The sequence below is a fragment of the Anneissia japonica genome, unplaced genomic scaffold, assembly GCF_011630105.1.
Source record: "Anneissia japonica isolate Jap-2015-1 unplaced genomic scaffold, ASM1163010v1 scaffold1881_len754168_cov175, whole genome shotgun sequence".
NCBI lineage: Eukaryota > Metazoa > Echinodermata > Crinoidea > Comatulida > Comatulidae > Anneissia > Anneissia japonica.
Genome location: NW_022757845.1, coordinates 41,031 through 54,587, shown reverse-complemented (window position 1 = coordinate 54,587; position 13,557 = coordinate 41,031). Strand labels below are relative to the sequence as shown.

General features: G+C 32.6%; 2 protein-coding genes across 2 annotated transcripts in view; both read left to right on the top strand.

Annotated features, from left to right (window-relative positions):
- The window catches only part of LOC117124902, an 18,427-nt gene extending 7,789 nt beyond the window's left edge, over positions 1-10,638 (top strand). The window contains exons 5-10 of the mRNA XM_033271239.1: positions 2,059-2,104; positions 2,675-2,815; positions 3,420-3,495; positions 4,068-4,233; positions 4,817-4,913; positions 8,514-10,638. Coding sequence (XP_033127130.1) covers positions 2,059-2,104; positions 2,675-2,815; positions 3,420-3,495; positions 4,068-4,233; positions 4,817-4,913; positions 8,514-8,833 — 846 coding nt within the window. The 3' untranslated portion in view covers positions 8,834-10,638. The remainder of the gene's footprint in view (positions 1-2,058; positions 2,105-2,674; positions 2,816-3,419; positions 3,496-4,067; positions 4,234-4,816; positions 4,914-8,513) is intronic.
- Positions 10,639-12,694: 2,056 nt separating this feature from the next.
- The window catches only part of LOC117124893, a 5,956-nt gene continuing 5,093 nt past the window's right edge, over positions 12,695-13,557 (top strand). Inside the window, exon 1 of the mRNA XM_033271226.1 lies at positions 12,695-12,908. Coding sequence (XP_033127117.1) covers positions 12,763-12,908 — 146 coding nt within the window. The 5' untranslated portion in view covers positions 12,695-12,762. The remainder of the gene's footprint in view (positions 12,909-13,557) is intronic.

Below are 13,557 nucleotides of genomic sequence, written 5' to 3'. Positions count from 1 at the left end.
GAATACATAAATTTAAAAAACAGAAAATAAAAACAAAAGGGGAAATTAAATGAGGTTTTTTTAAGGATTGTAAGGAAAGTGGATGAATATTGCTACGAAGGTCTGATGAAAGATTATTCCATAATTTAAGAGAACGATATTTAAAAGTTCTCTTTTCAAAATCATATCACCATACAGTACTAAAATAATTGAAAAAAGGTAATACAAAAGAATTTGCTAAAAGTCTAAGAGAAGAATTTGGTAAAGAATATCTTAACCTACGAATAACACCAATGCATTGAGAAATTTTGTAACAAAAATTCTCAATATGATTATTCCATGTAAAGAAAGTATCAAAGGTAATTCCTAAGTATTTAAAATTATCAACTCTATCAATTACATGACTGTTTATTGATAAGGAAATATTTGAAAATTTTGAGAAATTGAATTTTAAACAAAATACCATAAATTTTGTTTTAATAAAATTAATTGTTAATTTATTTATATTAAATCATTTAGATATATTGGCTACATTTTTGTCAATGATAGATTGTAATACGTTTGGATCAGAGACAGAACAAAGAACACTTTATCATCTGCAAAAATTACACATTTTGGATCGGGAGTGATCATTTCAGGCATATATAATAAAAAGAAAGGGGCCAAGAATTGATCCTTGAGGGGCACCAATAGTGATATCTTTAGGATCTGATAATTTGGATTTAATTTTAACATCGTCCAGAAAGGTATCGTCCAGAAAGGTATGATGAAAACCATTAAAGTAGTGCCTCTGATTCCATATTGTTTAAATTTGTTAATTAAAATAGTATGGTTAAATTTGTTAATTAAAATAGTATGGTTAAAGGTGTCAAAAGCCTTCTTTAAGTCAAAGAAAATAGCAGCAGTAACTTTGCCGTTGTTAAGATTATTAGGAATGTGTTCAGAAACATCAATAAGTGCAGTATAGAATGAAATGGCCTAAAACCGGATTGGTAATTATATTTTTATGTGTTAAAAAAAGAGTAAAGTTGATTATAAACAAATTTTTCAATGATTTTAGATAGTATGTAAAACAGAAATCAGTCTATTATTTTCAGTGTTTAGTCTGTCACTACTTTTAGATACAGGAGTAACTTTGGCAATTTTCCATACTGATGGGAAAGTTGCTGTAGTTAAAGACAGATTTATTATATGAGCAATAGCATGATTGGCAAATAATGGGGGAAGCAATCTTAAATAAATTTAGATCAAGTTCATCAACACCAGAAGCTTTATTATCAAAGACTTCTTCAGGTGAAATTAAATCAAAATTAAATCGATTATAAAAGTCAAAATTGTTAGTATAGTTAGATGGGATAAGTTATTATCAAGTTGTTGTGCTAAGGGCTCGCCAATGGAAGAGAAATAAGAGTTAAATTTGTTGGCAATTTCAAATTCATCAGAGATTATTTCATTCCCAGATATAATAGAACTGATTGGTTCTTTTTTGTCATTACCAGTAATATTTTTTATAGTTTTCCACATTTTCATTAATAGCCTTTGAGCAATATTTTTTTTAAAGATATTATTCATATTATTTGCTCTATTCCTAAGTTCTTTAGCTTTTGCCCAATAAAGGGTATTATTTGTTTTGTGAGCTCTAGAAAAGTAGTAGTCTCTGGGTTAATCCATTCAGTCCTAAAACCCTTTATTTGTTCAATTTTGAAAGGAGCATGCAAGTTGCAAGTTTTTGTAAAGAGATAATTCCAGATTTCTAAGGTTTTATTTACATCGTTTGATTGTAATACAGGGTTCCAGTTTAAATTTTTAATCGTTTCAATAAATTTATGTTTTTCGGATATTTATAGTTTTTGGTTAATTTTTAATTTTCTTGTTTTTTCTAAGAATGTAAATCAATGAATGGTCACTAATACCAATACTTCTAGTACCAGAATGTGTATATTCATCTTCATTAAAAACAAATAAATAATCATTTGAGTAGAGTCTGTGATTAAAATCTGGAAGACATGATTTGTTTGAACAAATAAATCAGACAAAAATAATGGGTTGTTCATTATTTCTAATTGACATTTTTTGCAGGCGAAAACTGAATATTATATTTTCACTGTACATCAAAAAATTTATGGTAAGTTTTTTTATTTTTTATATCATGTTTTATACCACCAAGGTTTCAGCTATGTATGTGTAATATTGCACTTCAACTTATATAATTCAGTAAGTTAATAATATGCAACTATTGTGAAGTTTTGAGGGCATTATTGGGTAACATTAAACTACAGGAACCATTGTTACCTTTTAAACAAAAATCAGGAAAAATAATATGATTCTTGTATAGCCCATGCTCAGGGACAAGAACATGTGACATGCCCAAATATGGTCGTGATGACATCACATCATGACCATTTTTTAATAATAATAATAATAATAATAATAATAATACAAGAATTTATACAATTGACAATCAACAGTGACACCAGAAATGACAACAGAACAGAAAATTTAAGTGAGATCTACTTAGAGAACAAATGTTTCTTGGGAAGCCAACTAGAAAACTAGGATAACAAAAAACATGTCGTAACTCGCTGGGAAGACTATTCCAAAGCCTAGGTGAAGCAATTGAAAAGGCCCTATCACGAGTTGTTTCACATTTAAATTAAAATTTCTAATGTTCTTTTTAATTTTGTTATTTTCGTAGGTAAACATCATGTGGTTATTCGCAACTTTTATAGTTTGTTTGCAATTATTTTGGCTGGTTTTCTATATATTGTGGTTAAGAAAATCATGAAAAAAGCTGGATACGAACCAACATTAAATTTATGCAGAAATTGTAAAAAAGGTAAGATTGGCCAACAGTATTTATTTATACTGATGTTGAAGAAACAGCAATTGCACAACTGCTACTACTATTGCTGCTACTACATCAACACAGGGGTGTCTGGTTTCATTCTGGGGGTGCGAAAATTGCCAATGCAGCACTGGAGGGTGCGACAATTGGGAATGCGGAACTGGGGATGTAAAAATTGAGAATACGGAGTTGGGGGGTGCGAAAATTGAGAATGCAGAAACTAAATCCTTATTCCAATGAAAATTTAATTTTTAGTATTTAACTTTAAAACTAATTTGCTGACATGGGAAGGGGTGGGGTGCATATCCCCAGTCTATGCCCATGCCTCCTAATAATACTGTACATTGCTAGTTAATTTACTATTGTTACAGTCATATACTTGTATGTTTGTGAGACATGTGCACATTCTTAGTCCTACCTATTTAATAACCCATCTTCTGATTGGTTCATTTTTAAGTTTGAATAACAAGAAGATCATTGTACTAAGGATAATATTAACAGTTGCTAATAATGACACTGATCTAAATTTAAACTACCACAAACCATTGAGTTGCTAATGCTTGTTTGTTATTTATTATTATTGTTTATATCATAGGTAGTTTTGAAAAAAATGAAAACATTGGTAATCCAGAAAGTGGCATTTGCCCTCATACCACCAAGGTTTCAGCTATGTATGTATAATATTGCACTTTAACTTATATAATTCAATTAAGTTTATAATATGCAACTATTGTGAAGTTTTGAGGGCACAATTGGGAAAATATTGAACTACAGGCACCATTGTTGCCTTTTAAACAACAATTTTTGATAGCACTTTACATCAATATATATCTAAAGCTCTATACAGGTTATCAAATTTTCATTGAAAAAAAACTGTTGTATGCCCATATATAGTCATTGTGTGCCTATATATGGTCATTATGTGATGTCATCATGACCATATTTAGGCATATCACGTTTTTGTCAAATATAATCTGGACAGGACTTAGGTGACAAACAATACAAGAGTACCAGCCATTTGAAAAGATTATTATTATTTTCATGTCATTATTTAGTGTATTATTATATTAAATATCATTATTATATTTACGATTTTTTGTGTTTTGTTAATTTTGATTTCAAATTGTACATACTGGAATATTGTGTCATCATTTTAGATGTACCAAACACAATATCTTTACATAGCACCCCTACACTTGATACCACTCCCCACATTTTCACAAACATGGTTATTATTTTGTAGGACAGGGACACTGGACTCCATTCCTGAGGAAAGCAGTGACAGTGACACTTGTGGAGAAGAGGTGTCGCTCTTGAATAAACGCCCTCAGCTCCAGCGCTCACAGTCAGCACCTGTAGGTGTTGAAATAAATCTAGTCAGAGGCTCTGTAAATTTTACAAAACCAAAGGTAAAATTAGATAATTTGTGGGCGCCAAGAGTCCTGGGCCCGACAGGGGCCGAGGCTGTTGGTAAAATATCAATCAAAAAATAAAAAACAAAATATTAAAAGGAAATTAGCTTTTACTTTTCATGTTTCTGTGTTTATGACCTGGTGAAAGTAAGCATTGGATTAAATTAGTCCTCTAATCCGTTAAAAGGCCGTAGATTCCAGAGGCTTTGTCCTGGACACTGGCAGCAAGCTGCACAGCTGCCCTCGGTCACTCTCGGCAACCCTAGATGTCATACAGTGACATCCAATTAATTGAGCACTGCAACCTGACTTCAGGGGTCCAAGTTAAATGAGCTTTCTTAACACATTTAATTCTATTTTGCTGCGCACCGGCTTGACCTGTCCGGTGGGAGGGCTTAAGCCCCCCCCCCCCTGCCACCCTGCTGGCGCCGCCACTGGTGTAAGGGTCCTAGAAGATCTGTTTTGCCCTGCCAAAGCCTTAAAAAATGGTATACAATAGAGAATTGAGGGTCCCAAATGATCAGCTTTGTACAATTTAATAAGGGTAACAAAACAATCTGTTTTTATTTTCACTTTCTAGTTTCAGAACACCCATACTTCTGTGACTGCAAGAAAATCTGAGCCAACTAAAACACCAGATGAGGAATTGTTTGAGAAAGCTTTAAAAGCCTGCAGAGGTACCACCAACAAATATGTTTATTTAATATTTGATTTTCAATTTGGAACTGTAGTGTCTGGGGTGGATATAGGATTTGGGGGTAGGGGTTGCGTGAGTGTTCACACCACCTCAGTTCCAACATGGTTGGGGCTGAGGCGAGGAGAATTTGAGAATATTCAATTCTATTTTATTTACACAATGCAATGACAAGTAATGATACATGAGAAAAGCATACAGTTGAAGGCAATACATTTATGTCTGGTGATACCAATAAGCACTTTAGATGCTTTAAGCCTGGTACCCCCAGCAATCATGAATAATCAAGGTAAGTGATGAAAATAACAATGACAGTAATAATAATAATAATAATATAATAATAATAATATAAATAGTAATATAAATAATAATAATATAAATAGTAATATAAATAATAATAATATAAATAGTAACACTTAGAATGAGAAAACAATGCAAGACACTGAAGAGGATAGGGGACAAAACAAGGGGCAAGATTATTCGACAATATTAGAAATTAGTCATAAAACTTGTATGGAAAAATAAAGAAATGACTTTGGTTAGATTTGTATTTATCTATGAGGTGTGATTTGTAGGTATTCCAGAGAGTTCCATAGTTGTGGGCTGGTGTACAGAATTGAGTTTCGAGTTGAGTTTGTACGGATTTTCGAGAAACAAGGCAGTAGGTGAGATTGGACGATAATTTGAGTATGAGTGTGGATCATCTTTTTTATACACAGGAAAAACTTTAGCAATTTTAAGGGCAGAAGGAAATATGCCTGTTGAGAGGAAAAAGTTAAAAATATGGGTTAGCGGCGGCCCTACAATAAAGGGAGAAGTTTCTTTGATAACTTTAAGGTCAATATCAGCAGGCCCTGGGCTTTTTCCATTTTTAAGATTTGATATATCAAGAATCTCTTTGCTGGAGGTAGGCGAAAGGAATATCGAGTTTTTAATTGGGTGTTTTAGACATTTGGTGAAGCTTTCTGGGGAAGATTGAATTTTAGTGGCGAGATAGGCCCAATTTCAGCAAAGTAATGGTTAAATTTGTTAGCTATTTCAAGTGGGTCAGTAGTTTGTATATTGTTGTCTGCAAAGTAAGTAGGAGTTTTTTTTCGGTGATATTTTTTTTCAAGGATGTTTTAGCAATGTTATTTTTATAGCTGGTAAAGTTGTTAACAAAGTGTTGTTTGCACGATATTCGAATAAAACATGTTAGCTTATTTCTGTGAGAAATATAGTTAATTTTGTTGGTTGTATTAGGATGTTTTAGGTATGCTTTATATAGTTTATTTCTGGTATTTATAGATTTAATTATTCCCTTTGTTTTCCATGGTTTATCTAATTTGCGTTTATTTATTTTTTTTTCTTTAATTTTGGAAATTTAGTTTCATATAAGATATTAAATTTATTTGTGAATATATTTTTTATGATTCATTCACAGAATTGTTTGAATACACATCATTCTAATTTGTGTTCATTAGGTTAATTCCCAGTGATGAAAGTGTATCCATCAATGTGGGTAAGGGGAGGAGGTAGGTTTTGGTTGTCGGACCAGGTTTCACTGAATCCAATAATTGAAAATTTATGATTGAGAGTGAGAAGATAATTGGTTATAGAGTTTATATTTTTAGCTAGGCTGTGGGATTTCATGTGTATTATACTTAGGTTTTTATTGTGTTTGTTGTTAAATTTTTTGTCATTGAACGTGTCACTAAGGTAGTATTGGCATTTATAATTGTGATTTTTTAATATGTTATCACTTTTATCGTAGTCACCAGTTTTTTTATTTATTTCAAATGGATTAATTTTTAAGTTTTGTAGTTTAGAGAAGCTTATTAAATGGTCATCGTTTTTTTATTTCGTGTTTGAATTCTTCATTTTTTATGTGATTAAACGGGAATATTTTGTTAAGGCATGTTGAACAGTGAAAGTTTGTTGGGTTAGAATCATGGCCGAATAAGTTGGTGGAAAAAGAACAACTAATATGAGCAGGCAGGGTACAGATAGTACAGTTTACATTAGAGTTTACCCATATACATTTATTACAATACATACAAAACATAATAGGATTAAATTACAATAAGCTAGAAATATGTCAGATTATTATATAATCTAATTATGATTGATGACTAATGGTTGGTAATAGTACAAATATGGCGAAATGCAAAGTAGAATCAGCAGTAGTATTATATTAATATTAATAATGATATTAATATGTGGCAAATACCAGCCAAACCAGTCACTCGTCGCAAAAATCGATTTTGAGATATTAAAACAGGGTTAAAGAGTGAAATAAGAGCTATAAAATGGTTAAAAAATCGTTCAAATCCGACATTTCCTTCTGAAGTTACAAGCATTTAAGCGTACAGCTGTTTGAAGAACAATATATGAGAAATCAGCCTTCAAAGTTTATGATTTCAGGCATTTCTCATGCAGAAACTATCATAAAATCATTAAAAAGTGTTGTTTTAACATTGAAATTGGGAAAAATAACAGCACAGCATGATGTATAGATACATAAACCTCAGTTTAGTGAAATAAAATAGATTAAAAAAATTTTACATTCTAGCATGTTTTGGCTATTTTCTCTGAAACACAATTTGCGACGAGTGACTGGTTTGGCTTGTCTTTGCCACATATTAATATTAATAATGAAAAGAGTAACAATGATTTGATATCGATAACAGTAACAATACTGTATATCACAGTAATAATAATAGTAACACACTAATAATAACAATAATAATATTAATAATAGTAATAATTATTATTATCATTTTTATAATAATAACAATAGAATTAATTATAAATGAAAGCATTAATACGGTACTTTGATGAAAGCATTAATACAGTACTTTATTATATGAAAAGGACATTTCATATTACATTATTAGTATGATAGTCAAACGGGAACAATGGTAATAATTAACCAAACCAATAAAGCAATATCACTGTAATGGTAAATTTGAATATTATTTGAATATTACCACATTAGTCATCACCATTGTAATAATGCAATAATGATGCAGAAACATAACAGATTTACAACAATAAAATTATGTAGTTATCAATAGTATAATATCAATTGACCGATGAGCATTTAGTATAGTATATCAATAATTAAGATACAGCTGTAACAATAATATTTTAGTAAGAAAAGTAATGGCTAATAATTATAATGAAAATTGTAATTTAAAGAATTTAGGTCATTCTTATATCATCATCACCATCACCACCATATTATTATTATTGGTAACAATAATGAACACTAGTGATACTAAAAATATTAATAATAATAATAATAATAACAACAATAATAATATAATAATAATGACAATAATATGAATTTTCATAGTAATAATAATAGACCTCTATAATAGTATGGACCTCTTTCTGCCCAGATAATCTCAGCCTCATATGTTTAAAAATCTTACCGGTACTATGTTCTTATCAACAATACAATACAACAATTATTTTCTTAATACAATTAGCGGGGTGCCAGCTCAAAAGCTGTAAATATTATATCCTTATGTATAATATTTTTAAAGAAAATAGTTTATATTATTATTGTTTTAACTGACACTGTATAACTTCTTATTAGGTCAAATGCTCTGTGACATGAGTCAAAATATGCAGAGGCAACTAAACATAGATCTGAATCCAGACCGAAGCAGAAGTATGGTACAAAATTGGAAAGATCTTGCCTTGAAGCTCGTCGAAGATAGTAAAATCGTCGATAATTTTTTTGGGAAAATGGATTCTGTATTTGAGTACATGTTTCACACTCAACCAGATACAACAATGGAAACATTTTTGAATGCCTTAAAGGGATTGGAGAGGCCAGATGTTTTAAGATCAGTCTGTAAGTCTATCATTAGTGGGCATGGGAAGAGCCAGACAAACAACCTTATCACAATTTAAATTCTGGTCTGGCCTGTAGCCAAGGGGTTTTTTTTTTAGGGGTTCTGGCAAACCCCTCTTCAACAAAGCCTCCTACTATTTGTAACTGAGCACATTCTTTCATCGTGTATTAAAATTTATTTTTGTATGCTATTTTAAACTTTTAAAAAAATACGGTAAATCCTTGTCGAATTACTGGACTCAGGGCTGGAGCTTATCCCCAGTTTCAAGAAGCGTGAAGTGGATAAGAGTGTAATGCTCCCCCTGGGTGGGACGCTGTTCCACGGCAGGTTACTCCCAGCAATTTGCTGGTACCCATTGATACAGCTGGGTAGACAGAAACAATGTAGATAAAGTGCCTTGTTCAAGGACACAAGCAAATGATAGATACCCAGACCACGAGTTTGGACAACCAAACCATTTCCACTGCGCCAAACCGCCTCTTTATTTTACACTTAAATATATACATTTTATTTTATTGGGCCCTCGAAACCATATGCCCAGAAACCCCCTCTCCACCCCCCAGCTTGGTGATGCTGGCTATGGGCCTGTTGAGATTTATAACCTTGAAAATGTTAACACTTTAATTGCTTAACTGCTATTTATATGTAATTTACAAAGTTTCAATTAAGAATTTGAACAAGAATATATTTTCCTATGTTTAGCAGACACATAATGTACTTCTTATAGAGAGGGCAGCCTAGCTGAGTCAGCTAAATTTGTGGTCATGCTACATTTTTGGCCATTAACAGAGATGGTCTCTAATAAATCGTCCTGGTTTGTTGAAGAGCGATGGGTTCTTAAATTCATTTATTGCCACTGAAGGCCATCAGATCATTACGTTTAGAAGTGAGTGATTGTAGTGGGTTGCTTGTTTACATTCCGATGGCTACAATGTTGCTGTTTTTGTTCCAGTTGAGTGTGGTTGAGATTCAATAATGCACCTATCCAATCTGTACTATTTTAACATCGTTGAACATTTCAAAATTCTAGATAATCACATACAAGATAATCACAATTCAAGTACTATTTCCACATAAAACACCTGGCAACACATTTATCACTTTGTGACATACAGCTTTGTTTTTATGAGACACTAGTCTTTATTATAAAAATATTGTTCATCTATGTATCTTGCTTGTTTTGTAGATATTTTTCTTAAGTAAATTGTACATTATAATAAGCCCAAATAGCCTTGTGAAAGAACAAGTGATATAAGTTTTTTATCTGGATATGTTGTTATACCATAAAACCTTGAATAGAAGCCCAATGGGCTTAGTCTCGAGAAGAAGCCCATCTCGATTTGAAGCCCCACCTTTAATTTGCAAAAGTATTCTTGTAAACAGAAGCCCATCTTGAAAAGAAGCCCATGGGGTCTAATCAAGCCTTCTTTTTATGATAGTCATGTTTTTAAAATTTTACTTGTCTTTTTTTTAATTTACAACATTTTGTGTGTAATAGTATAAAGAGCTCTATATTAACTAAACATGCAGAACGCCTTGGATTTTTATACTTCGATTTAGTGATATTGGCGCGTTATAAATTATTATTGTTATTATCATTATTACTATTCCAACTGAGTTTATCTTTGATGATCTGATAGTATCAATATTATTTTATTGAAGCATGGTTAAAATGATTTCCACATAATTATTTATATTGAAACTTCTGGATTGGGTCAACAAGACTTCGTGCATGCATTCAATTAATTCCTAGAAGCTGTTTAATGAAGAAGGCGTATCTTTTTTAGCAGCTTTTATTTTGAAAAGAAGCTGCTCTTCAGTTTTGCAAAAGTAATCTGAAAAGAAGCCCATCTTGGAAAGAAGCCTATTAGGACCTATAAAAGGTCCTAAAAAAAGAAGCCCAGGGGTTTTTTTTCAATGTTTTAGTGTATTGACTAATAAATAATACAAGCTGGTAATGTTAATATTAGATTATTCTGTAAATATCCATTGTGATTTTCCTATATTTGGATGTGATATGACATCATGCTCATATATTATATGGACAAATCACACATTTGTAAATAGAGGGTATAGATAAGTATAGAATTATGAAATTTAATAAACTATTTTGTATCATAATGTATACATTTATAAATCTGAAGAAAATGTTAACATTTGCTATGCAAATATCAAACAATGTAAAATGCAGAGTTTATCTGCATTGATGTTTGCATATGAACTTCTTGTACCAAGTTGAGGGCGCTCTTTAATTATTTGATGATACTCTAGTCCGAAATGCCTGTGTGTGGCATAGGTTAAGTGAATATAAGGCAAGAATAATTAAAAGTATTTGCAATGCAAATAAGCTGTCTTCTCAGACCTGAAAATTCAATGATTATGAAATTAGTGTAGTCATTTTTAGACTCAATATTATTAATATGTACATGCTTTTCTGGTAAGCATTGGGTATTTTAATATTATGTGTATTACTGGTTGTCTTTAAGAGAGAAATATATTTATCAATTTATAATATAATTACTATAGACTTTAGTTTCCAGTGTGTTGTTGTTTTCGCTTAAAAAACTTCATGTTGCTGTACAATTTTACATCTTTTGTATCATTTTTATCAAAGTATATAATCTTAAGTTTTAATTATTAGTACGTCAACTAAATAGTTTTCATAAAATCGCTACACACAGCTTTTGCTAACACTGATTGGTCGGTCGGTCAATTTCATGTTAATTCCAACATGTTAAAAAACAGTTACAAAATTTAGAGAAACTAATTAGAAAAAAATCATAAACAAATATATATATAAAAAACGGTTAAAAGATTTGAACATCAAAATAATACAAAAATTAATTGGGATCACAATGATTGCAGTGAAACACAGTAGCAACAGTAGCGATTTTATGGAAGCCAGAGTTAACTGTGAAATACTATAGTCAAATTTTTAGAGTTATTTGTTTAATTTGATAAATATTTTGTTGTATTACTTTTTCAGTATTTTATAAGTATTTTAGTGTTTTACATTTATGTTGTATGTCTTTATGTAAACAAAGTATTAAGGTGTTTGTTATTAAAGATTGTTAAACTTGGAATTGAGTCAGAATTATTTTGAACTTAAATGAGAATGTCATGCTTATAAATAGAGAGCTTTCGTTTTGCGCGATGACGCGACGCAGAACGGAATCGATCATGCGTGATCGTCCTGTCGGACGTCGTCCTACATTCTCTGCACACGTAGATTTGGCTAGATTGCGTCCAGAATTCACGCGACGAGGAGAACGTAACGTTCTCGCATGCGCAGATGACTTTTGGTGACGTCATTACGTCCAACGTCCTACCGTCGTCGTGCAATATTGAAAGCTCCCTAAAAATCTCGATGACGCTGATATTGTCGGTCGAATCGGGGAATTTTCTCGTAGCGATTTATGGAAACAAGGCTTTTGGCACTAAGGTCTACTACATACATTCCACTATAGATAGAAAATAAAGACAAATGAGCAGGAAATATATTCCCCGGCAGTGTATTAGGCCTACACAAAGCACGGTTTCCATACAATCGCTACACTGCAACCCTTGCACTGCGTACTGGCACCGACGCAATCGGGAACCCTTCCTGATTCAACTGACCAATCAACGTTCCCAAAGAAGTCGGCGATAACTTCTAGGGATTTGTATGGAAACCGAGATTAACATTACAATTGTTTCTCTGTGAATTATTACAAATTTATGAACTGGCTCTTCGGTTAATTATCTTTGATGTTGGACATCTAATACACCTTTTGTATTACAGAGGCTTACCTTTCATACAAGATAAATTGTATGACGTAGGCCTAATAGTACAACAATAATTAATTCAGCTATTAGTATATTACATTATCTGAATGCCACGAAGAATCAAAGTCCAAAGAGCAATAGTGGGTATTTTATGATCAAAATAGACCCTTTCGGTCTTCTTCCGTAGTTTTGATACCGTAGCTTCTAGCATCATTGAAAGATATGACTAGTGTTCCTGCGAGTGAGAGACTGGTATTGATTGGAAATAGACGTCTGAAATATGACAGCGAAGAATTGCTGCCGTTGGTTGATTCTTCAGATCTCCTAGGTGACGGGGATGCGCTGAGAAGAACACTAGAAAGTGATGGGTAGGAATATAGCCATTTAAACAAAGGTTAAAGATAGGCCTTTATCATTGTGTTTGCTTTCAATCTGAACCTTGATTGCCACATTGGTGCTCCAGGATTTGCGAGGGGTCTGACGTGTGCGACAGCGGGGTACGAACTAAGAGGACGACTAGAACCTCGATCAGGGTCCCGGGATAAAAATTCAACGTTCATGGGGAAAAGTTTTTATGGATTTGTAGGCCCAAAATTTTGCCTTTGACCACAATATTCGGGATAGGCAATCAAAATAACGTGTTAGATAAACGAATTTTGTTTGACGACGGCCTCGTCGTGGCGTCGGACGACACGACGAAGGGTCCAGGTCTGTCACAGACAGGGGAAATTCCTCTCCTCTCCTGCCCTCTGCAATTAATCAATCAATCAATCAATCAATCAATCAATCAATCAATCAATGGATTTATAAAGCGCATAATAAAGCAGTCTCTATGTGCCAATAAAAAAGACCAATGAAAGTTAAGCAAGCAAGCGAAGTGGGTGCGAGACCAAGTGCCGTTAGGGACAACGGTGGAGGAACGTAGGGGGGCATTTCATAAGGTCCAGTATGCAGTGGCGTATCTAGCAGTATTAAAATGGGGGGGGGGGCTGGTGGGGGGTGGGGGGGGGGGCGCCC